General features: G+C 34.8%; 4 protein-coding genes across 10 annotated transcripts; 2 read left to right on the forward strand and 2 right to left on the reverse strand.

Annotated features, from left to right (window-relative positions):
* The first annotated feature begins 1,465 nt into the window (after positions 1-1,465).
* LOC118054308 (glycosyltransferase-like KOBITO 1) lies at positions 1,466-7,383 on the forward strand. Of its 2 annotated transcripts, none has more exons than XM_035065823.2 (11): positions 1,466-1,945; positions 2,518-2,667; positions 2,791-2,843; positions 3,254-3,362; positions 3,470-3,604; positions 3,737-3,781; positions 4,213-4,400; positions 4,810-4,951; positions 6,057-6,103; positions 6,193-6,280; positions 6,714-7,383. In XM_035065823.2, the coding sequence occupies exons 1-11, from the start codon at positions 1,574-1,576 to the stop codon at positions 6,984-6,986; spliced, it is 1,602 nt and encodes a 533-aa protein (XP_034921714.1). In that variant the 5' UTR covers positions 1,466-1,573; the 3' UTR covers positions 6,987-7,383. The 2 variants fall into 2 exon arrangements, with proteins under 2 accessions (XP_034921714.1, XP_073264411.1); XM_073408310.1 differs by having other exon boundaries at positions 2,626-2,667.
* A 3,219-nt stretch (positions 7,384-10,602) lies between these two features.
* LOC118054309 (uncharacterized) lies at positions 10,603-12,330 on the reverse strand. Of its 2 annotated transcripts, none has more exons than XM_035065825.2 (2): positions 12,022-12,330; positions 10,603-11,792 (listed from the first exon to the last, which is right to left on the reverse strand). In XM_035065825.2, the coding sequence occupies exon 2, from the start codon at positions 11,689-11,691 to the stop codon at positions 10,774-10,776; it is 918 nt and encodes a 305-aa protein (XP_034921716.1). In that variant the 5' UTR covers positions 11,692-11,792; positions 12,022-12,330; the 3' UTR covers positions 10,603-10,773. The 2 variants fall into 2 exon arrangements, with proteins under 2 accessions (XP_034921716.1, XP_034921715.1); XM_035065824.2 differs by having other exon boundaries at positions 12,062-12,329.
* A 1,307-nt stretch (positions 12,331-13,637) lies between these two features.
* Positions 13,638-17,542, forward strand: LOC118054314 (pentatricopeptide repeat-containing protein At4g20740). 5 transcript variants are annotated; one of them, XR_004688491.2, is made up of 3 exons: positions 13,638-15,891; positions 16,030-16,176; positions 16,514-17,542. XR_004688491.2 is itself a non-coding variant. In XM_035065842.2 (2 exons), the coding sequence occupies exon 1, from the start codon at positions 13,701-13,703 to the stop codon at positions 15,885-15,887; it is 2,187 nt and encodes a 728-aa protein (XP_034921733.1). In that variant the 5' UTR covers positions 13,638-13,700; the 3' UTR covers positions 15,888-15,891; positions 16,020-17,542. The 5 variants fall into 5 exon arrangements, 3 of the variants coding, with proteins under 3 accessions (XP_034921733.1, XP_034921732.1, XP_034921734.1); XR_004688493.2 differs by having other exon boundaries at positions 16,063-16,176; XM_035065842.2 differs by having other exon boundaries at positions 16,020-17,542.
* A 1,663-nt stretch (positions 17,543-19,205) lies between these two features.
* Positions 19,206-20,737, reverse strand: LOC118054606 (acetylajmalan esterase-like). The gene is made up of 5 exons (XM_035066239.2): positions 20,482-20,737; positions 20,138-20,356; positions 19,875-20,032; positions 19,468-19,735; positions 19,206-19,372 (listed from the first exon to the last, which is right to left on the reverse strand). Exons 1-5 carry the CDS (start codon positions 20,735-20,737, stop codon positions 19,206-19,208), a joined length of 1,068 nt encoding a protein of 355 aa, XP_034922130.2.
* Between the last annotated feature and the right edge of the window lie 1,777 nt (positions 20,738-22,514).

The following is a 22,514-nucleotide window of genomic DNA, read 5'->3' on the forward strand; positions in this document are numbered from 1 at the left end:
CAATTCCATTACGATAAAATTCATCCGACAAGAATATATTTTCCATGATTTTTTGAGTGTGCAATAAAATTAGATAAAATATTATTAGAAATAAAATTGAGATTATAGTGCGAGTGAATTTAATTCACTCTGCACTAGTTTTTTTGGAAAAAAAGTATATTGTTCACATGACAGTGCGAATGAATTTAATTAATTCTAAACTAGTTTTTCAAAAAAAAAAATTGTTCACATGAACGTGAATAGTGCCAATGTCAGTGCAGTGAATTATAAATTCACTGCACTGTTTTTTTTCGAAAAAAAAAAAAATACTATTTACATAGAAAAATTAGCAATACAGAGTAGAAGAAGGAAAAGTAGCCGAGAGTGCTTTGATTTTATCCTGTGTTTTAAACGCGAAATACTAGAGCCCCATCAGGAATAAATTGTGTTTTTAACTTTACCAAACAATTGTTTGGTTGTGGTTGCTTCAAACACAGAAGCAACCCACAAATAAACGGACATAAAAAAAAAAAAAATGAAAAAAAATAGTGTGTCTTTGACTTTTTTCTATTTGTCTAAAGCTTTTGTGGCCATAGCTTTTTTAGTGGGTCCCACACCCAAACTCAACCTCAACCTCTAGATTTTTTTTTTTATCACTATTTATTCATGAGAAAATGTGTCTTGTTATCAAACTTCATTGATAAAAAGAATCAATTATGTGATAATCATATAGTAGGTAGATTCAATGATAAGAGTTTGAGAATCAAAAGTTTGTTTTTTCTATGATTTCAAATTTGAGCCATGTGGTTGCTAATATGATGATCACTAGAAAACTTTATATGATCATTAACTTCAGAGCCTATAAAATTAGTCGAAGTATGCGCAAACTAATCCGGAACATCCACATGTTAATTAAAAAAAAAATATTTGTGATGATACCAAAGCCTTCTTTTAAATAACATACACAACAACTTCATTGCTTGAAAATTCAAACATAATTGTATTATAATATGAACAATGCTAAATTTATTAATTAAATAACCTTGCTTGTATTATAATATGGATAATGCTAAATATTAAGAAAATATGATATTATTTTTTAATAATACACCTAGATCGTACTCATTGAATCATGATCTTAAAAGTCCCATTAGTCCAAAAAAAAAAAAATCATATATATTCTTAATTTTTTTTCTTGTCATATATTTCAAAATTTACATTACCTATTATAATCTTCAAATGGAAAGTATTTAAAGGCTGAATACTTAAAAGTTTAAAACCTAAAAAATCTAATATTCTTCCTTGAACAAAAAAAGAAGAAAATCCTTACCTTGACTTTCTTTAAAATTAATAATTAAGAAGGAAATGGAAATCTTTCAACTTTTTCTTGATAAGAAAAAAGTCCAAAAAAACAAAAACAGTAATATTCATTATTTTTCTAATATAAAATTCACAGACACTAATCTCTCCCACCAAAAATTATAATTATAATTTTCCCGATGACTTAACTGCCAGTAGGCAGTTGAAGTAAACTACCTTTCCAACTCTCCCCTGTTTATCACTCCAAGGACATCCTCTCTCTCTTACAACCACCATGCCTAGCCACCACAACAACCACCTCACCGCTTCCCTCCGCTCCTCCACCACCATCTCCACACAATCCTTCACGTCAAGACTAATCCTCCTACTGACACTCCTCCCTCTCTCTCTTGCAGCCTTAGCTTTCATCCTCCAATGGAAAGGGAATTCTGACTTCATGATGGACCCCATAACTGCCAATTCTCGTTGGGCCCCACAAGGGTCTCACATTCAGAACCATGAGATCTTCCCTGGCATGGAGTCGTCAGTTTTATCGCCTAAAGCTCACAAATCATCTGATTGTTCTAGTCTTGGAATTGGTGGGGCACCTTCTTTTCCCTATTTTCGGGATTGGAAGTTTGATTTTCAGGATGATTTGAGGCCTAAGGTTTGTTTGTTTGTTTTTTTTTTGTTTCCGGGTTGGTTTGGTTTTTGCTGAATTTTAATTGGTTTTTTGTTGAAGTTTGATTGGTTTTGAGTTTTGTGTTTGGGGTCATGTTGGCTTGTGGGCCTGGGTTTTGGGTTGATTGAATTACGGTGGCTTCTGTGAGTTTTTTCTGTTAATTATGGATAATTAATGATTAACTATACGGTTTTTATATTTTCTCTTAGCACTTGTGTTTTGGCTGATCCTGGTTTGCAAGATAATTGGGAGATGAAACTGAGTGATTTACTCTTCTTGTTTGCATGCTAGTATTAATATTCTCTGTCTTTTCTTTTCAGGAACTGAATTTTGTGATAAGTGATAGGATTTGTTTCATGGTTATTTTATGAGTAAAATTATCTGTGATCTGTTTGCTACTTTGGTTGACGAGAGAAGGAAATGAGGGAAAGCTTTGAGCTTTGACGATGTTGATGCTATTTTGATTTTGAGAATGAAAGACTTGATGACATGTGGCAATTGGCTGTAAGTTGAATGATTTTATCTGACATTTTGTAGGCTTGATAATCAATGTGCAGATATGTATCACAACGAGTACTTCAGCTGATTTAGATCAGATTCTACCATGGATGTTTTATCATAAGGTTATGGGGGTGATGACCTTTTTTCTTTTTTTGGAAGGGAAGGCCGCGTCTCCTAAGGTGTCTAAAGTTTTGGAATCAATTCCTGTGAGTTAACATAACTTTTGCTTCTGCTAATTTATTTTTGTTTGTTTGTTTTCTTGTCATATTGGAGCTTCTCCTGTTTTTTGTTCTGAATCTTTTGGTATGAACTATTTGTTGATTTCCCAGGGAGTAAAATTGATTTATAGAACAAAAGAGCTCGAGGAGCAACAGGCTAAAAGGTCAGCTAGTTTTCATAAGATGATGTTTCATTCATTTCTATTTCATTTTGAAGCAAAACAGGGAGTAATTTTCCTCGTCTTTTTTCCATCTAGCACCCATTTTTAGGCTTTTAGCAGAAGTTTAGTTGGAAATGTTTGGAGGATGAATACAGTTAGAAAACGACTTAAGATCTTTATTTCATTGTCATCGAAAAGTGAGCAAAATAAAAGGGTTTCACTTTGGCTTAAAGCTATAATGTTGATGATTCTCTTTCTACATCTTTGTTAGTGTTTAGTCTGTTTGAAAATGCAATTTCTTGATGTATTCAAACTTAATCATCTTGAAAATTTTCCATGTGATTTCTATTTTCTGCCTCATTTAGGGTGTATGTTTAACTTCATTTTTTATATGCTCCTCTTTACTTGATCAGTCGGATATGGAATGAGACATGGCTGTCCAATTTCTTTTACAAACCATGCAACTATGAGCTTTTTGTGAAGCAGTCTCTCAACATGGAAATGGCAATTGTCATGGCAAGGGTATGCATTATGCAACACTATTTACTCATCTATAGAAGTACAATTTCTATTTCCAGTAACAACAAATCATTTTTAACACTCAGTTCTCACAAAAAACAAAATTTTAGGATGCAGGCATGGATTGGATACTTCATCTTGACACTGATGAACTGATTCACCCTGCTGGTGCCCGTGAATATTCTTTGAGGCAGTTGCTTCTTGATGTTCCTGGAAATGTGGATACGGTTGTATTTCCAAATTATGTGAGTCACGCTGTGTGGAATGTTATGTTTGTGATAATGCCGATTAGGGGATTTATAAATGTAAAAGTGTCAGTCCTGTTAATACTTCTCAACTATTTTCTTTTTAAATTATGTTGATGTTTTATTTGTCAGGAGAGCAGTGTTGAACGAGATGATATTGAGGATCCTTTTGGCGAGGTAAATCTCTCTAACTTAATGTTGAGGTTCAGCAGTTTGACTGGAACATGATGAATTTCATGAATGCAGTATTTGGTACTCTGGTTTTGTTAAATTCTATGTGCTTGAAAGTCTTATGTATTTGATCGTTATACATAGTTAAAGTTAGAAGTTCTTCTGTTTTGGGTTTAAGTTCAATTTGATGCTTTTGACATGTGAGAGATATTGCTTCTAATGATGTAAACTTCAGAGATAGAAAGGGAATATATGATTGTAGATGACTTCTATTTTCTAAGAAATTTTGAAATAATGACGTACCCTGCGTTGTTCTAGCTTCTAACAATAAGTTGCTGGATTTAGTTTTCTTGCAATGCTTTGTATTGTCAATGTTTGCATGTATTTAAAGATAAAGGCATGATGTATTCCATAAATTCATGTATCTATCCTAACAGGTGTCGATGTTCAAGAGGAATTATGACCATCTCCCAAAGGATACGTACTTCGGAATGTACAAGGAATCTACTCGTGGCAATCAAAACTATTTCTTAACTTATGGAAATGGGAAATCAGCTGCTCGAGTTCAAGATCACCTACGTCCTAATGGCGCGCACAGATGGCACAATTATATGAAAACCCCAAAGTATGTTAATTGGATAATTTTATATGGATTCTTAAAATGAAAACAACAATATAATCCTGTTCATGAAACCAGAGGGCTTGATAGTTGATACATTTATAATTCACCCATGTGCACAAACACTGGCAAGCGTGTTTATATGCTTGGCATATACTCTTCCTTTTCTGGGCCACTTGTGTATTTGCATGTATAGATAGATGTTAGTAATTTGTGAGCAATAGAAGTATTTTTAAATGTCTTGCATCCCCCTTTTGTTTCTTGGTTTGCAACTAATGCTAATGTTATTTCCTTTGATCTGAGCTCTTGATTTTTTTTATTATGGCACTGCTATTCCTTAATTGATAATTTATAGTGGCATGAGCAGAACTTTTGCTTTCTAACAAACACTCATTTGTTCTATGAATTTTATCAGTGAGGTGAAATTGGAAGAGGCTGCTGTTCTACATTACACGTATTCCAAATTTTCTGATTTGACTTCTAGACGTGATCGGTGTGGCTGCAAGCCTACTACGGAGGATGTCAAAAGATGCTTTATGTTGGATTTTGACAGATCTGTGAGTTTAGATCTTTCTCTTAATACTTTTCTTGTTTGCTCATTTCTGCTACTGCCTTTTCATGACAGGTAGCAGAAAGAATATGATTATAAAAATTACTGTCTCCAATTTGAGCAAAGGGAATCGAACTAGATTAGTTTTTTAATTTAGAGCATGGCGTTTTTTTTATTTAACTTTGAAGAATCTAGTTTCAAAGGAGAAACCATTTTGGACTTGGACCTATGGAATCTGCCGGGATGATTTTGTTCTGGACTGTTCCTTTCACTTTTTGTTTCAAAACAGTAAGTGAATATTATTGAGAAATTTCTGAGGGGTTGCATTTCTTTGCCATACATCACTATGTATATGGTGGTAGTGTAGCATACAGATTACAGGGACATGACATAAAATGGCTGACAAAGTAATATGTTTTTGGTAATGGTGATGCCAGGCAGCTACTTCATTCTTTATGCCATACAATAACATTGACTGGCCAAGTTGGATTGATGTCAAGTAATGAAGTTTGATAATGGTGATGTGATGAGAGCTACCTCTTGTTCGTTGTTTTTTTCATATAAAGTAGTGACTGGGAGGCCAGGTTGCATTTATCCAAGACCCAATACTGGGTGGTGGCCACTATGCATAGCTGGCTAATAATGATATTCTGGAGAAGAAGGGTTTCCCTGCTCCATTCTGTAGATAAAGGAGGCATGTAGTTTATGGCTTACGATGTCATTACACAGTGCAAAAACTGAAAGTCAGTCTGTTTCCAAGAAACAAGATCTGAGTTCTTTAATCAAGAGTTTGTATCATAGTACCATTTCACAGAGGGAATGCTGATCGTGTGGGTGTTTTTTATCTTACGGATTTTTTTCATAACTATTGATTCTTATTTGAACCTGGGAGGTAAAACCTGGATAACTGCTTCTTAGCTAGGGTTTTGGTATTGAGAATCTTCTATGAACAAGAGAGACTTCAGTTTGTTTCAATTCTCCCATGCCTCAATTCGATAGCAGAATAGAAGGGCTTAAGTTTATTACTAGAACATTGTTTTCGAGCAATTTCATTTGTTTTGGGGTCCATTTTCCTACAAATCTTCATTCTTAGCAAGCAAATGTTATTGCAGGCCTTCATAATTGCATCAACTGCAACCGAGGAGGAAATGCTGAACTGGTAAGAAACTTCCATTTCCTATTCCTTTGTTGCATTTGCACGTTTCTGGAAACATGACAACACATTGATGGTGTTTTATTCTGTTTTAGGTACCGTGAACATGTCGTATGGGGTGACAAAGACTTGAGATTGAAACTCCTGAGGAAGGGCATTTTAACTCGCATATATTCTCCCATGGTAAGCTAGACTAAGACACATCTGCAGAATAAAACGAAAGACAACCAAATATACTTCTCTTTTTTCAAACTGTTCATCTCTTAATAACCAAAACATGGAAATAAGTAGGAAGGAGAAAGCATTTAGATTACATGGTAATTTGTCTTCTTGATCCTGACATACGAGGGCTTACTCAATAAAGGCTTAGCAGCTTCTTTTCTTCATGGAACTGATAGCTAATTGCTTACTGCTAAAAGAAAGAACAGATCAAAAGGATTTCATAGGTTAAGAATTAAGAATTAAGATGGAGGAAATGGTGATTTACAATCCGGGAAAATAAATTGATGTGTGCAATCAATTAGCTGGTCCTTTCCATCTAGGGGAAAAGATGCGCGCGCGCATCAACTGTCCTAGCCATTTTCTTTATCGGCAAATGCATGCTTGTATATTTCAGGTCATAATTCAGGGCTTAAGGGAGTCAGGCGTCTTCAGCTCTGTTATTGAATCCGCTCCGACAACACTTTCAAGGGACAAGTTTTTAGCATCTGTGGATAGTAGTAACTCATCAAGAGCAGTTGCCTCCGAATCAATGCTTTCAAGAAAGACCAACAAAAGCAGAGAGAATCAGGCAACAGCTAGGAAGGTTTTGGGTTTAGAAACTGCTGCAGCATCTCATGAAGCTGCTGTTCCACCACTTTCTCCTCCAGGGTTGCTTGTGGAAGCATGATCCATATTCCTGGCGTGATTGCTGCTTCTTCTCATTTCTGTTTTAACAGTGGGTTTTCCTGAAGGGAAGAATCAGGAGAGAAAAGAAAGATCAAGCAGGCTTCTCATCGCCGTGTATGTGGTCAGTTAGAACTGGTTCTTCCCGATCATGATCCAAGCGCCTCTGTACATTTACCTTTAGGAAGAGGATTCTTGTCCATTTTGTGTGCGTGGCCACCTTATTTTTCAAATAGAAAACTTTACCTGCCATTCTCATGTATAGAAATCAGTCTTGACAGTAGAAAAAGGTTATTATTTGTCGTTGGCAGTTCATTACCTGCCTTTATTTTCTCAGAATTTTCCTAGGAGGAAACTTGAAATAATAATCACAATAATAAAAGAAAAATTATTTGCCTTAACATGTCAATCTCTAGTTATAAAACTTATATCGGCCTACGAGATGACTCAAGATTCTGATTTGGATTTTGGATTAGTTCGAGTTAAGAAAACAATAGAGAATGATTAACTCAATTTGATCTGATAAAAAACTCGAGATGTTTAAAAATTATAGATTTTTTTTTTGGAAAAACAATAGTGTTTTGATAATGTTTTGTATTTTTTTTTGTTGGGTTTTCCGGCCCATTGCCTTGATCTCAATCGGAATTTAAAAATATATTTCAACCCAGAGGTATAGGTATTTTATGTCATGGATTACAAATATTATTTTTTCTCATATTTTTAATTACTTCAAAAAATAATTTAAAATAATGATATTTAAAAAAAAATAAATATTTTTTTCTTGAAATAATGCTACTTAATAATTTAAAATAGTTATTTAAAAAAACTATTTTATTTGATACATGGAATGGTATAGCCACTTAATTCTATACACAACTTCCGAATTTGTTCATCTGTCATAAACATCATACCTTCTTGTACAAATTCTTGTATCTTAACATTCTTCATTGCCTTATTCTTTTAGATCAATTATCTAATATCAACCTAAAAATCTTTTCTTTTATGGTAAAGTAATTTTTGTTTAATTTATCTCCAATATCCCAAATCATTTACAACATGATGAAAACACAATAAAAATATATAAAATTTGGGATTTGAATGCATAAATCATACGTACACCTTTCATGCAAACGTGGGGTCTTTCTTGTGAGACGAAAGTGGGACGATAGATTAGCTGATTAGGGGTTTAATAGCAATGACAATTTTTTAGGACCTACTATATATTTTGGCCCTTGCAAAACAAAAAATCTATTAAAAAAACATAGATTCAAGTCATTGAGTTGACTGAGTTAAGAAAACTTGATTGATTTTTTTAAAAAAAACTTGAGATTTGGGTCATTAGACCGACTAGATTTGATAAAAAAAATAATTTGAAAAAGCAATGACCATAAACAAATTGAAAAATTAGGCTATTTTGAAAATTATAGGAAAATATTAAGAAAAGAGAGAAAAAAAACTATATTAAACCAGGTTAATTCACCAAACTTGCGATTTAAGACATGAGATCGAGGTAACCCTAAAAGAAAAAAATGAAAAAAAATAATAAAGGATGATTTGGAATTAATCAAACATTGAAGAATCAAATTAAATAAAATTATTAAAAGAAGGGTTTAAGAAAATGACAAAGCTGACACAAAATAATTCTCCAAACTCGTGCCCTGGATTATCAGAAACATGATTATCTCATAAAAGAAAAATTAAAAAAAAATAACGACACAAGAATCTTGATAAATTAAATATCAATAAATGAAATTAAAAAAAAACATAAAAATAAAAAAGACTTCCAAAACCTGACTTAACCAAGGGGGTTGACATATGAATCTTATAACTTGATGCCCAAGTTTGTTGAGTTTTTTCTCCATTATTTTTTTTTATGAAATTAATACTAATTTTTACTTTTTAGTTGAATAAAAAATCAAGTGATTAGATAGGAGAAAATTATGTTAAAACCCGTTGGTTTTTTTTTTTGCTATTTTTTTTTTTTATGAAAATAATGATATTTTTACTTCCTGTATAATAAAAAATCCAATTGACCTCGATAAACTCGGTCATTCAACCCCACCCATGACTCAGGACATGAAAGAGGTCAACTTCTATGCCGGGTTTTAAAAGCATGATAAAAAAAACATCAAATGTGATATGAAAATACAATAAAATTAAACAATGAGGGATGAAATTGCCAAAAAAACAATTAATCAAGAAGATATCTCAAAATAAAAGGAATTATAATCATAAAAATGAGGATCACATTCACAAAAAACAAAGAAATTAAAATCAAATGATTAGGTATGAAATCGAAAAATAAAACCCAATTAGAAAAAAGATTAAAAGCAAAATAAATAGGAATAAAAATTAAATGCTAATGAATGAAATTGAAAACAAATAAATGAAATTCAATACAATTAAAAAATTAATTTTACAAGGTTAGCACACCTTTTAAGATAGAGAAGAGAGAAAAGAGAGGGGAAATTATCACCGGAGCTTCGTCGTGTTCTTGTGGCTGACATGTGCTAGCCCACTGTTTAAAAGGTGACGCGATGTTTTGAATGTCGCTTCGAAAAAGTACCAACAGCCATCAAGATGAATCTGGTGCATCAAAAAACACGATTGTCTTTCACTTGCTAGCATGTTATTTTTTTTATTTATAAAAAAAACTAGAACACCCTTGACTATGTGATAGTTGCAAAATAACCAATGTCAAAAAACACAAAAAGTCCTCTTGGCCTTAGGTTAAAAAGAGTTACCCCACGAGCTATTTGGTAATTAAAATATACAAAAAAAAAAAAAAGTTGAAAACACCTCTCAAACATTAGCAGCCTTGTTTATTTTTCCAAGAGCATGGGCGTAATTACACCATGCAATGAAATGTGAAAATACTATTTTACCCGTGTGCGTTCACTCCGGTTTTTAAAGTGCAAAATCGTTATTGTACAGTGAAAACACAGGGGAATTAGTTTTTGAGACGGAAGTGGGACAGGACGAGATAGATTGGCCGATTGGGGATTTAATAGCAATGACAATTAGCATTGCGTCCCATGCACCAATATCGTATCTTACTCTTTTTTAAGTTAATATATGGGCTGGATTCGTTATGAATCAAATCAACATTTAAAGTTGTAAATCTTTCAAAATTACACTTGCACTGTCGAAGATGAGACCATGCTGCTCCCTACGGCATGTTCATAGTCCAACTATGCTATTAGCCAATTGCCATGGCCAGCAGGTACAAATCTCACATCTAGTGTCAGCAATTTTAGGAAACAGATACGAATAATAAAGGAAGCTCGAACACAAGATCATATAGGCAAAAATATATTTCATTCCCCTGTTTTTGCTGCAACTGCGAGGCTGTAAGATATGGTGTTGGTGTGTTATTGAATCAGACTACCAAGTTAATGTTCCCGCCTTAAAACGCATCAAAGCCGCGTTCATCTGCCATGTCAATTTTCCTTTACCAAGAACAGTACGTTGGATAAACAGTTGTGCTGTTCATCTATGCAAATTCTGAGGCAAATTGATATGGAAGTTGATCGTGAATGCAATGCTCAACAGGATGCTATTCATGCTGTAAGCTACCATCTTTCACACCTTTTCAATTTATCACACTTCCATCCCTGAACTTGCGAAAAAAACCATGCTTATATTCGCAATTAAGAAAACAGAAATTCCACACAGTAACAATTAAATATATACCATTCAACTAAAGCATAGAGTATTTGCTAACTTTAGACAGAACAAACCTAGAACTTGGGTTGTGATCATGTTACTACTGTCAGAAGAGGTCTAATTTTTCATTGTTTGTCATCATTGTTGGCGTCCTCATCAAAAGCACCCAGCAGCTCCTGCACATCTCTCTCCTTTATACTTGATTTCTTCACATTGCATCTCTCCCCTTCCCATTTATGAACAAGCCACAACATCTCTCTTACCCGATGATTATTTTGCTCACCCTTTTTAATCCAACAAACCAGATTCTGCGGATTCTTAAGCCAGCTCTTGTTCACTTTTGTATTTGAAATCAAAGTGAAAAATCTGGCCATCTGTTCAGATTCCATAAACACCTTCCCTTCTTCTGTTCTATGCCGCACCTTACGTTTCAAACCATGCCTCTCTATTCCAGTACTCAAAATCACCACACTACTCAGCGTTTTAGGCCGATGACTTAATATTACAAGAAAAAAGGACATCATCAGAGGATTCTTGACCTTTTCCATATCGAACCAGTCTCGTTTATGGGATAACATCCCCTTATTATCGCTTGACAATGGTCCAACTTCAATAGCCATACACAGATGAGTGTGCATTTTATCGTTCATATCCTCTGCCTTCAGCTTGTACTTGAATGCATGTCCGCGATGCACTCCATAACAAGTGAGTAGTGAAGGGCAAAGGCAGAGCTTGATTTTAAGAGATTTCATATAAGAAAACACTTTCATAATGGCAGGGATAGCTGATAGCGGAATGTGGTAATGTGATTTCCAGCAAGGGAGATACTCGCCTGCCTCTCCTGGATATGAGAATCTAAGAGAGACTGCATCCACTTTGGAGACAAGGGATTGCAAGTGCTTGCACACTAAACAGCAACGAAGAAGGGTTTTGGGGTCTCTAGTTTTCTTCAAGATGGTTATGATCAATTCATCCGGTAACTGGATGAATCTGTCCGAGGCATCCGAAATACGGCGTTTCTTTGTCAATTTGGATGCCGACATATCTTTTCAGAAGATGGGACTCAAAAGGGTTCTACTAAAATTAAAGATGATACTGTTTTAATCAAAACTAAATATGGTTGGCAAGGCTTCAATAACCTCTCCTGCAAAACAAATTCCAGGCTCAAACAATGAACATCAGAGCAATAATGACTGTTTATTCTACAGCATTAATCATATTCAAGATCTACACATTAATAGTCCATTAACTATCTGAATTACTTTCCAAATTAAGAGAAGAGACTAACTCAATTAAAGACCTCACCAATCAACAAAAAAAGAAAAGACTGAAAATTTGAAACCCTAAGATGAACTCCAAATGAATACCCTAACCTGAGATAGAGAGTGAAAGTTGAAAAGGTGCTGCCTTTACCTCGAAGGATGATGATACATCGATCTCACCTCTTCTGGGGTTCCTAGAGAATCAAAACTCGAGAGATGGAGTGATCAATCTGTCTGTGAACTCGAAGATTAGGGTTTCGAGGGTAGAGAAAAGTTTGGAGCAGAGAGTGACCACAAAACTAGACACAAAAAAAGGGAATGTCTTGAAGAAAAACATCTACACCTCTTTTAAAACCCGGTCCGATCAAGCTGGATTTAAAAAAAATAAGAAAAGATAAAAACCTAGTGATCTGGTGAAGAATTCGGGTTGACTGTATAAGATCTGATAAAAAAACTTAATTACACTCCATTGATCATTTATTTACTTTTAACAAAAATAAAAGTTATTTTTATTTATAAAAACAAATTATAATTAACCTAAACATGATGATCCAATCAAAATCCATAACTTAGATTTTAAACTAAATCAATCACCAACCAAGTTTATCCTTTATAAAAATAATATTATTTTTTAAAAAATAAAATTTGATATTAATCCTATTAGATTTTGATCAGATTTATTTTAATTAATTAATCACTAAAAACTAATTATTAATTAAATTAACTTGTTTAGCGGTGCAAATTATTTTTTAATTTTTGTTTTAAAAATATATAAAAATAATTAATTTATAAATTTTTTTATATTAATACATTAAAAAAATTATAAAATATTAAAATAATATCAATTCAATAATTTTTCTGATTAAATATACTTTTAAAATATATCCAAACACATTTTTTAAATACAAAAATAAAAATAAAAATAAGACGGTGGTAAATTAATATCCATTTCAATTCAATTTAACAAAACTAATTCATTAGTCTTTGTAGTTTTTGAAGTTATATGTTTAGTCCTTAAGTTTCCAATCTATTTATAACTTAGTCCTAAACTAAAAAAAAAGCAATACTGGTTAGTTAAGAGTAAAATTTTAAAGGACTAGGAAAAAAAAAAAACATTGTGCGAATTTACAATGATTTTTTTTATTGATGTATATTAAAACCAAAAAATATTTTAGTGTTGTAGAATTGTTTTTATTATTATGTAAGAATTTTATCCATAAAAAAAGGAGGTACGTAAAAAAGCTTATCTTAAGATTGGGTATTGGAATATAATTATTAAACTTAATGATAAATTTATTCAATAAATTTACGATTTGGCGCATAATTGACTAACAAACCGGATAATTTAATTAAGTTTGGTTAAGTTAAAATTAAAAAATATATTTTTACACAAAAATAATATAAACAAATTAATTCAATAACAAATAAATTACTCCGATGATTTAATGATTCAAATAGTATAGGAGGACAGACATATACAAGATGCTAGATCCAGGATCTCTCGGCTGGGTTGATCTCCGGCGTCAGGTCGCCAATCGGACGGTGAGCAAATTCAACAAGTGGGTTAGTGACACGTGCTGCTACTTGAAGCCAAGCTTTGGGCTTGTGTTAAAGGGCTAGAATTTGTTGTATTTGTGGACTATTATAGGTTTTATTTCCGGCCCAAATAGGCCCATTTATTTTCTTCTTACCAATCTCCATCCGTCCAACATCTAAGAAGTAAGAACACCTGGAAGTGCTATAACAATAACACAAGTAAACTGCCAAACAAACCTTGAAATTTACAAAAAATGCCACCCCAACCGCCATCTCCGCCACCGTCAAAACCACTTAAACCCTACTTCTTCTACGGCCACCGTAAACCCTCACAAAACCGCCCTGTAGTCCGCGGTGGCCTCTTCACAAACCGTCAAACCGTCAAACCACAACCTCCAAAAAACCCCATCACCCCTTTCAAGCCATTCGATCTCCACAAATGGGACCCACAGCAAAACCTTCCCCACCAGCCACAACCTCCCAAACCTCAATCTCCACGATCACGACACTCCCTCGCCCTCTCCCAACGCCTCTCCCCCATTGCCAGATTCATCCTCGACGCATTCCGCAAGAACCGGAACCAGTGGGGCCCAGAAGTGGTGACAGAGCTCTGCAAACTACGGAGGGTGACACCGGACCTGGTTGCCGAAGTGCTGAAGGTCGAAAACAACCCTCAGTTAGCGACAAAGTTCTTTCACTGGGCAGGTAAACAGAAAGGGTTTAAGCATACTTTTGCTAGTTATAATGCTTTTGCTTATAATTTGAACAGGAGCAATCTTTTTAGAGCTGCTGATCAGTTGCCTGAATTAATGGAAGCACAAGGGAAGCCACCGACGGAAAAACAGTTTGAAATTTTGATTAGAATGCATTCGGATGCGTATAGGGGACTTAGAGTTTACTATGTGTATCAAAAGATGGTGAAATTTGGGGTTAAACCGCGTGTTTTTCTGTATAATAGGATAATGGATTCATTGATTAAGACGGGGCATTTGGATTTGGCATTATCGGTTTATGAGGATTTTAGGAGGGATGGACTGGTGGAAGAGAGTGTTACTTATATGATTTTGATAAAAGGGTTGTGTAAGGCAGGGAGGATAGAGGAAATGCTGGAGGTTTTAGGGAGAATGAGGGAAAATTTGTGCAAACCGGATGTTTTTGCATATACAGCAATGGTTAGAGCGTTGGCGGGAGAAGGGAATTTGGATGCTTGTTTGAGGGTTTGGGAGGAGATGAAGAGGGATAGGGTGGAGCCGGATGTGATGGCATATGTGACTTTGGTTATGGCGCTGTGTAAAGGAGGGAGGGTGGATAAAGGGTATGAGGTGTTTAAGGAGATGAAGGAGAGGAGGATATTGATCGATAGAGGAATTTATGGGATTTTGGTTGAGGCATTCGTGGTGGATGGAAAGATTGGGTTGGCTTGTGATTTATTGAAGGATTTAGTGGATTCAGGGTATAGGGCTGATCTGCGAATTTATAATTCACTTATTGAAGGTTTTTGTAATGTTAAGAGGGTTGATAAGGCTCATAAGCTTTTTCAGGTTACAGTTCAGGAGGGTCTTGAACGGGATTTTAACACTGTGAATCCTTTGCTGATGTCTTATGCGGAGATGAAAAAGATGGATGATTTTTGCAAGCTTCTTAAGCAAATGGAGAAGTTGGGATTTTCTGTCTTTGATGATCTCTCCAAATTCTTCTCGTATGTGGTTGGGAAGCCAGAAAGAACTATGATGGCCTTGGAAGTGTTTGAAGACTTGAAAGTAAAAGGTTATAGTAGTGTGCCTATCTACAATATACTTATGGAGGCTCTCCTGACGATTGGAGAGATGAAAAGGGCATTGTCACTTTTTGGTGAAATGAAGGACTTAAATAAACCCGACTCAACAACTTTTAGCATTGCAATTATATGTTTTGTAGAAGATGGAAACATCCAAGAGGCTTGTGTTAGTCATAACAAAATAGTTGAGATGTTCTGTGTCCCTTCTGTTGCTGCCTATTGCTCTCTTGCTAAAGGGCTTTGTGATAATGGAGAGATTGATGCAGCTATGATGCTTGTTCGTGACTGCTTAGCCAGTGTTGAAAGTGGGCCCATGGAGTTCAAGTACAGTCTCACGATTCTTCATGCATGTAAAACAGGTGGTGCTGAAAAGGTGATTGATGTGCTAAATGAGATGATGCAGGAGGGTTGTACTCCCAATGAAGTTATATATTCTGCTATCATCTCTGGTATGTGCAAGCATGGGACAATTGAAGAAGCAAGAAAGGTATTTACAGATTTGAGACAGCGTAAAATTTTGACTGAAGCAAAGACAATTGTGTTTGATGAAATATTAATTGAACACATGAAGAAGAAGACAGCTGACTTGGTATTGGCAGGACTAAAGTTCTTTGGTCTAGAGTCAAAGTTGAAAGCAATGGGTAGCACGCTTCTGGGAAGCTGAATAGGTATTTACTTCATCTGTTTGATTGCAACGTAGTATAGCATTTACTAAAAGCACAACAATTTGAGAGAGGGGATTTAATTTGCTTTTCATGTACATGCAAATGTTATTCATGCCTAACATACAGAATAGTTGTTTGCAGTCACACCAGTGGAATATGGATTGTGTGTTGCAGGATAAGATTCTGATGCCCATTAGTGTGAGCATCGTGATGAATAAGACTCAGTGGACTGGTGAACCTGGAGTCAAGGTCTCACTTGGACATGCATGTTCTTACAACACTCAATAGGTGGGTTCAAATCTCAAGCATGCCTTCTATTCATCATCAATTAGTCAGGCTGTGAAATGCCTGCAGAGTCGTTCCTTTTTTTTGGCACCAATTCTCTCGACCAAGCAGTTCTTGCTCATCCCATTTTGGTTTTATTACCTCATGCATCTATTGTTATGTATAGGAAAAATGTGCAATTTTGTAATTTAAAAGATTAATGTCAAAGAACTTCAAGTCCGGGAGCATTTGATGGTTCTGGTTGGTCAAATGTCTAATTTATCATCTTCTTTATGTTGACGCTTGCCTGTTGATTCCCTGAAGTGTCTTTGTAAACTGCATCCAAGTTTGCATTGGACAGGAAATATTACAATGTGATGCTTGAAGGAAACTGAGTAGTGCTTATGGACAATATGAAAGAAGAGGGGGCATTCGAGTAGTACTTAATATGAATATGGTTAATATCCAAGAGTTTTTGATTGATTGATCAATTCCAGGGGTAGATCCTAGAGATTTGTACCAGTATAGATCCAAAAGTATGAATAACATTTCTTTCTTGTGCTGGGTTACTGTCACTATGGAGAGGAATCTGAATCTGGTGTATATTGTTGTGGGACTTGTGATTGCTCTATTTTCGGTCTTAGAAAAGGAGAGGCCACCTCAAAAGGAGCTGAATGGGATAGAGTGGTCTCTGCTCATAGGGAAGCCTCTTTATAGAAGATTCTGTCTGCCTGCTTCTGTTATTTTTCATGGAAAGGAAAACCTATAGAGGGTTGCTGGTGCGGGTCAAGAACACCATCAGATCGAGGACAATCATCAACTTACTCTTCTTTTCCGAAAGTTCCTATATTTATAAAGGTTCTCAAGGACAAATCATCCAAGTTTTAATTGCTTTTAACACCATTTGTAGCTGATTTGAGGAGTTGCCAAAGTAAAAGGGATGCATATTTGATTGAAGAGTGAAAGAAATTCTTCCACACTGGCTCGGTTGCTTCAGTAGCTTGCGGAGTTCCCTTCTTGCTTTATGATTTCAGATATTCAGGAACACTGAGACAATGAGAAGAAGATTAAGATCTTGTCACTGCAAAATTTGGTGGATTACTGGTTTGATGACTCCCCTTGTTCCTACAGAGGATGCACCGTCACCATTGGAGTTTGTTTTTATAGTAACATGGAGCAGTGAAGCAGCCATGTATTGTTTACACCGTCAGCATTGAAGTTTGTTTTTATAGTAACATGGAGCAGTGAAGGAGCCATGTATTGTTTAACTTTGTGATTGGAGCTTGTTTATATAGTAATATGGAGCAGTGAAGCAGCCATGTATTGTTCAACTTTTTGAGTGGTAATCTGGTAATGGTAATGGATGATGGAGTGCTGAAAGCTTTAAATATTTTTATGAGGAATTGGAAACTTGGTTGGACATGGATTTCCTCTTCTCAAATCACTTTCAGCTGTGGGTAAAACAGGGACCCTGCAAAAATCTCATGTTGGACAAGGCAGGAAACACTTGGCTCAATCATGCATTTTGAAGAAAACAAATGCTGAACTACTGTCTGGATTAGTTGCAGAACCCTTAGCTTAAGTTGGAAACCTCTCTTTCTGTGATTTACATGTTTTTTTATAGACATCAGATGAAAATTTAAGAATTTTGTTTCCCTTCCTAGAAGACAAGTCTTCAAAGCTTTTGGTGCAACCTTGTAAACAGGTCTAGGGATATCACTGCACCAACAAATACCGGATATCCTCGTATACCTTTGGTAGTATGAAGAACCAGATTAGAGCTGCTTGTGGTGTCAGGCAGCCTTGCATGAAGATTAGGCAGAAACCTGGTTTTTGATGCCTCCATTCAGATGATTAGGTTGTATAGCCTTTCTTCCCAAGTTTCTACGGCTTCAGCAGACACACTGTTATTATTTTGTAAACTATACAATCAACTATGAAAATATATATATTATACAAACAACTCTGAATTATTGGTCATTTGGATGGATATGTTTTTTGTTTTATCGGATTAATCCCCCCTAACCGTGTTAAGTTATTAACAATTTTTTTAGATTAGCTCCTATAATTTTTTGTCTTTTTAATTTTAATACACGAGATCATTTGAGTGCAGAGCTTGTAAACTTCAAGCCATTTAAGATGTGATTGTATTATTGACACCTCGAGCTAGTATAATTGTTCGTTTTAAGCATGGTTGCTGGACTCTCTCAGGAGATAAGGCCATGTTTGGTGATTTTGTAAAATTAATCTCTCAAGATTAGGTGTGCATTTTTCCAACTTTATCTCTCACGAAAGTGTTTTTTTCCAACCCTGACAGTAAAGTTTTATATCTACCTGTGAGAACAACAAATCTTGGCGTGCGTAATTATCCACTAAAGACGTGTTCATGGCTTGGCTTGTCGAAATGTTCACCCCAAATGTCCTAATCATAATTAAGACTCTCTTCCAAGTGCTAATTTGATGCTCTAGGAAGAGGTCATAACAATTGGATCACTTCATTCACATGCAGCTAGTGCCATCATAAGGCGGAAGAGACTCAAGTTCCTTAACCACTACCTGTAGGATCGATGCTGCTTGTTCTTGTCTTAACCAGTTATATACTTGAGAGTTTACTAATAGACCCATTATGAGCGCCATTGAAATAGGACCAAAATCAAGCGAGATTAAAAGGGGAAAATAGTTAATAATCCAAGCATCAAATAACCATCTTAACATTAAAGTTTAAGATCATAGATAATATAATAAAAATGACTTTATATTATGAAAGCTTTGTGAAATTGAAATTTACTTTGGCACATTAATTTGTACCATTAAATGAAAAATGACTCTGTGTGTGTGTGTGTGTGTGTATAGAGCCTTTACACATCACATCACAACATAGCATGATCCATATCGTTTTGTTGCATCAGGAATCCTAGTAAATTAATTAAAAACTGGTATCAGTTATTAACGTACATTATGGTTCAGCTCATTCTCGCAGGAAAACAGAATAAAATTGAAACACAATGGGCAACCATTAAGAAGTTTCTCTTTGGAGCTTGAAACTTCATCGATCACTTGCATCCAAACTTCGAGACGATGTCTTGAATAATCCAACTTGCCATATACTTATTTGAGTTTTGGCTCGAATGATATACATCCCAGAACATATGCTTTTGAGGGTCTGAACAAGGTGGCTTGCCTTGATCAATGTAGCAACCTTGAGTTATATATTCAAATCCTGCGCAGTAACAAGTGATCAAGTAAAAATGTCAGTTTCTATCCACTTGTATCAATATCTACGCAGTTTTGAAAAGGGATTTCAAATATACTTACCAAATTTCTTGTAATTGTCCATAACAAACTGCATTGCAGTATAATAATCACCATATACTATAGACACTCCAGGGTATTTCATTCTCAATTTCTCAAGCTTTGCTTGCAGAAGATCATTGTGATAGTTGAAAAAATCGTTGTACTCCTTTACACAACCATATTTGTCTAGTGTGTTAGATTCTGCGAACTTGCTAACATAGCCTGGTGTACAACCTACTCGGTAGATTCCAGGGACAAGAACTCGAGTGACACCATAATGAATGACTTTCTGTGCAGCCAGAGGTGCAATAACAAATTAATTGAAGAATCAAATATGATCACGTTGGTTTAGTAAAAAATTAGCTAAGAAATTAACGCAATATTGTTACAGATATGGAAATACTCGTTTTACGAGTACGTTGACTTACTTCAATGGCTTTCTTGATGCATTTTACGTTGTCAGATACAAGGCCCATCCTTTTCACCTCCTCAATTGTTTTACTGGCAAAGTGAAATGCCATGTTATAGTCATTTGCTCCAATCTCTCCCATTATAAAGAGAGACGACTTGAGTTTTTCCTTACAATCTGTTGGACATAAAATAAAAACAATTAATATTAGTTATAATATTAACTGTGACAAGTTTATTTTATGATAATACAAGAATTATTGCTACAGGAGAAAGAAATAACCTTTAGGTTTTCGACAGAATCCTTTTAAGTATCTGTCAAACCATTGAAGTTGTGTGCCAAGAGTATTAACAATAACTCCAGCATCCACCTTCAGTTTAGGCACAAGAACTTTCGCTGGTAAAGTTGAAGCACCAGAAAATGCAAAATTCACTCCATTGTGAGAGTCCGTTTCATTTGTATTCAAATAAGCTTTGATGGATGACAAACCGGCCGACTTCACTGCAAAATGAAGAAGCATAAACAGTTTAGCGACATAGCTATGTAGTTTAGGTCGATTCTTATTACTATGCTTGAAAAACATATGTAATAAAGAAGGATAAAAGTAATAGAAATTATTTTCTTACCAATGTAGTCAAGCGGTACCAAGGATCTAATAGCTGTGCCGTCAGGAAGGCGACTTTCCGCTATACTAGAATTTATTCTGATTTTGTTTCCTGTGTTTGATAATGAATCACCAATATTATATATCGCATCAAACCCGCAAATCTTAAGTTCTTGTGATTCAAATCCATCAATTGCGCTCACTTGGGACAAAAGAAGAGCTGCAATGCAGCTTAGAACAACAAGAACATGAGATAGAACAACTTTGGTGGCAGCCATAATGGCTTTAGGAGAGTAATATTTCTTCTTAATGTTTTTCTATGACCTCTCTTTGGGTTTCCAAGTTGAAGAGATTCTCTAGACCTATTACTATATATATATGGCCGTTTCTATGACAGATTAAGCAGACAGAGAGGAACAACTAATGACAATTAATATCCTGAAAGATCTCTAGTCTCCATGTCTATTCTTTTCGCTCATGGTCTGCAATTTGCTGTGTCCAGTTAAATTGCTAATTATAGTGAAATATTCCAGGAAAAATCCTGTCGCAATTTGTTGAAGGACATCTTTTAGTTAAAAGTCAGTTATATATGATTTGGCATGCATATATATATAGCTAGCCAAGTCCGAGGGAATGTTTCTAGTTACAACCATCATTTTTATTTTTTATTTATTTTATGGAAGAGAGAATATTTTTATTAATCAACTGATTTAGCCAATAAAAACATGGCTAAACAGGAGAGAAAAAATAACTATAGATAAGCTAAAAATTTACAAATGAAACATGGCATGTTAGCTCACTAAAAACAGACAAATCAGGCAAATTATAAATCTATAAAAGAGAACTACAACCAATCAACCATAGCAGCTTCTATATGAATTTCCTGCTTGGCCAAAATAATCTGCTATTGAGTTCTGCTCTTATGTGGAACAAGAAAAGTGTCGTAGGGCGACGCTTTTGATGATAAGCCTCATGATGAGGTGTGTTGAAAGGAAAACGTTTTTGGTTATACTCATAAAATTTTAATTATAAAATTTAGGAATCTTAATAGAAAATTTAATAATCTGCAAGATTTAACATGATAAAATTGAGGTATGTGGAGCTTATCAATTAGTATATTGTTGTGCCTTACTGAATGTTTAATGAGATTCTGCCATTAGTTCAACAACAATATTTAATGCACTCTCTGCCTATAATATACGAGTTAAGTGTAAAACAAATAAAGCACAAGATAGAGCAAACGTCTAACAAATCAGTAAAGCTCCAGAAATCCAACGAAAAATCAAACTAAAAACCATATTTAAATTTGGCATCTATTATCAAAAATCAATTTATTTCTAGCGAGCCAAATTCCCCCACAAAATACCACAGGGCACCTTGCCCACAATTAATTCCTCAATGCATGCATCAAAACTATTTGCTAGGTATATAAAAACAGGTGATACATAATTTCAAGATACGCATGCATGCATAGAAACTAAAATATGAAATATAAAACTATATAAAATACTAACTTGCAGTATAGTTTCATATATATCTCCAACAATTTAAAACTGAATATACTTAAAACTAAAGCTTAATTCTTTTATAAGGTCAAAACACAAGATTCAATGAGAATCTATAAACAACATGTGAAATCCTCATGTGAAGCTTGAATTTCTCTTTAATCCCTAATGACTGCGGCGCCATGCCCTGCCTAGCTTGTTTGTAGAAACTGTTCTCCAATACATAACTCCTGGTAAGCCCCTAATTAAAATGAAACATCAAAGTTCAAAACTACAGGTACATATATATATGAAAATGAAACATCAAAGCGCAAAATTACAATTTTCATCACTTAGCACTTGTAGAGATCAGTGGATTCCAACAAGCCAAGATAAAAAAAAGTTTAATTCTCTTTTTCGTAAAAAAATAATTCAATATTCAATAAAAACAGTTTCTAATTCCATTGAAGTTACATAATTATGTGTGTGTGTGTGATGATCATCTCATAGAACAAGAAGTAAAGTAAAGTGATCAAATCTTACTATTCACTGTTTCTCATCGCCATCGTCG

This window comes from Populus alba, chromosome 3 (assembly GCF_005239225.2).
Source record: "Populus alba chromosome 3, ASM523922v2, whole genome shotgun sequence".
Taxonomy (NCBI): Eukaryota; Viridiplantae; Streptophyta; class Magnoliopsida; order Malpighiales; family Salicaceae; genus Populus; species Populus alba.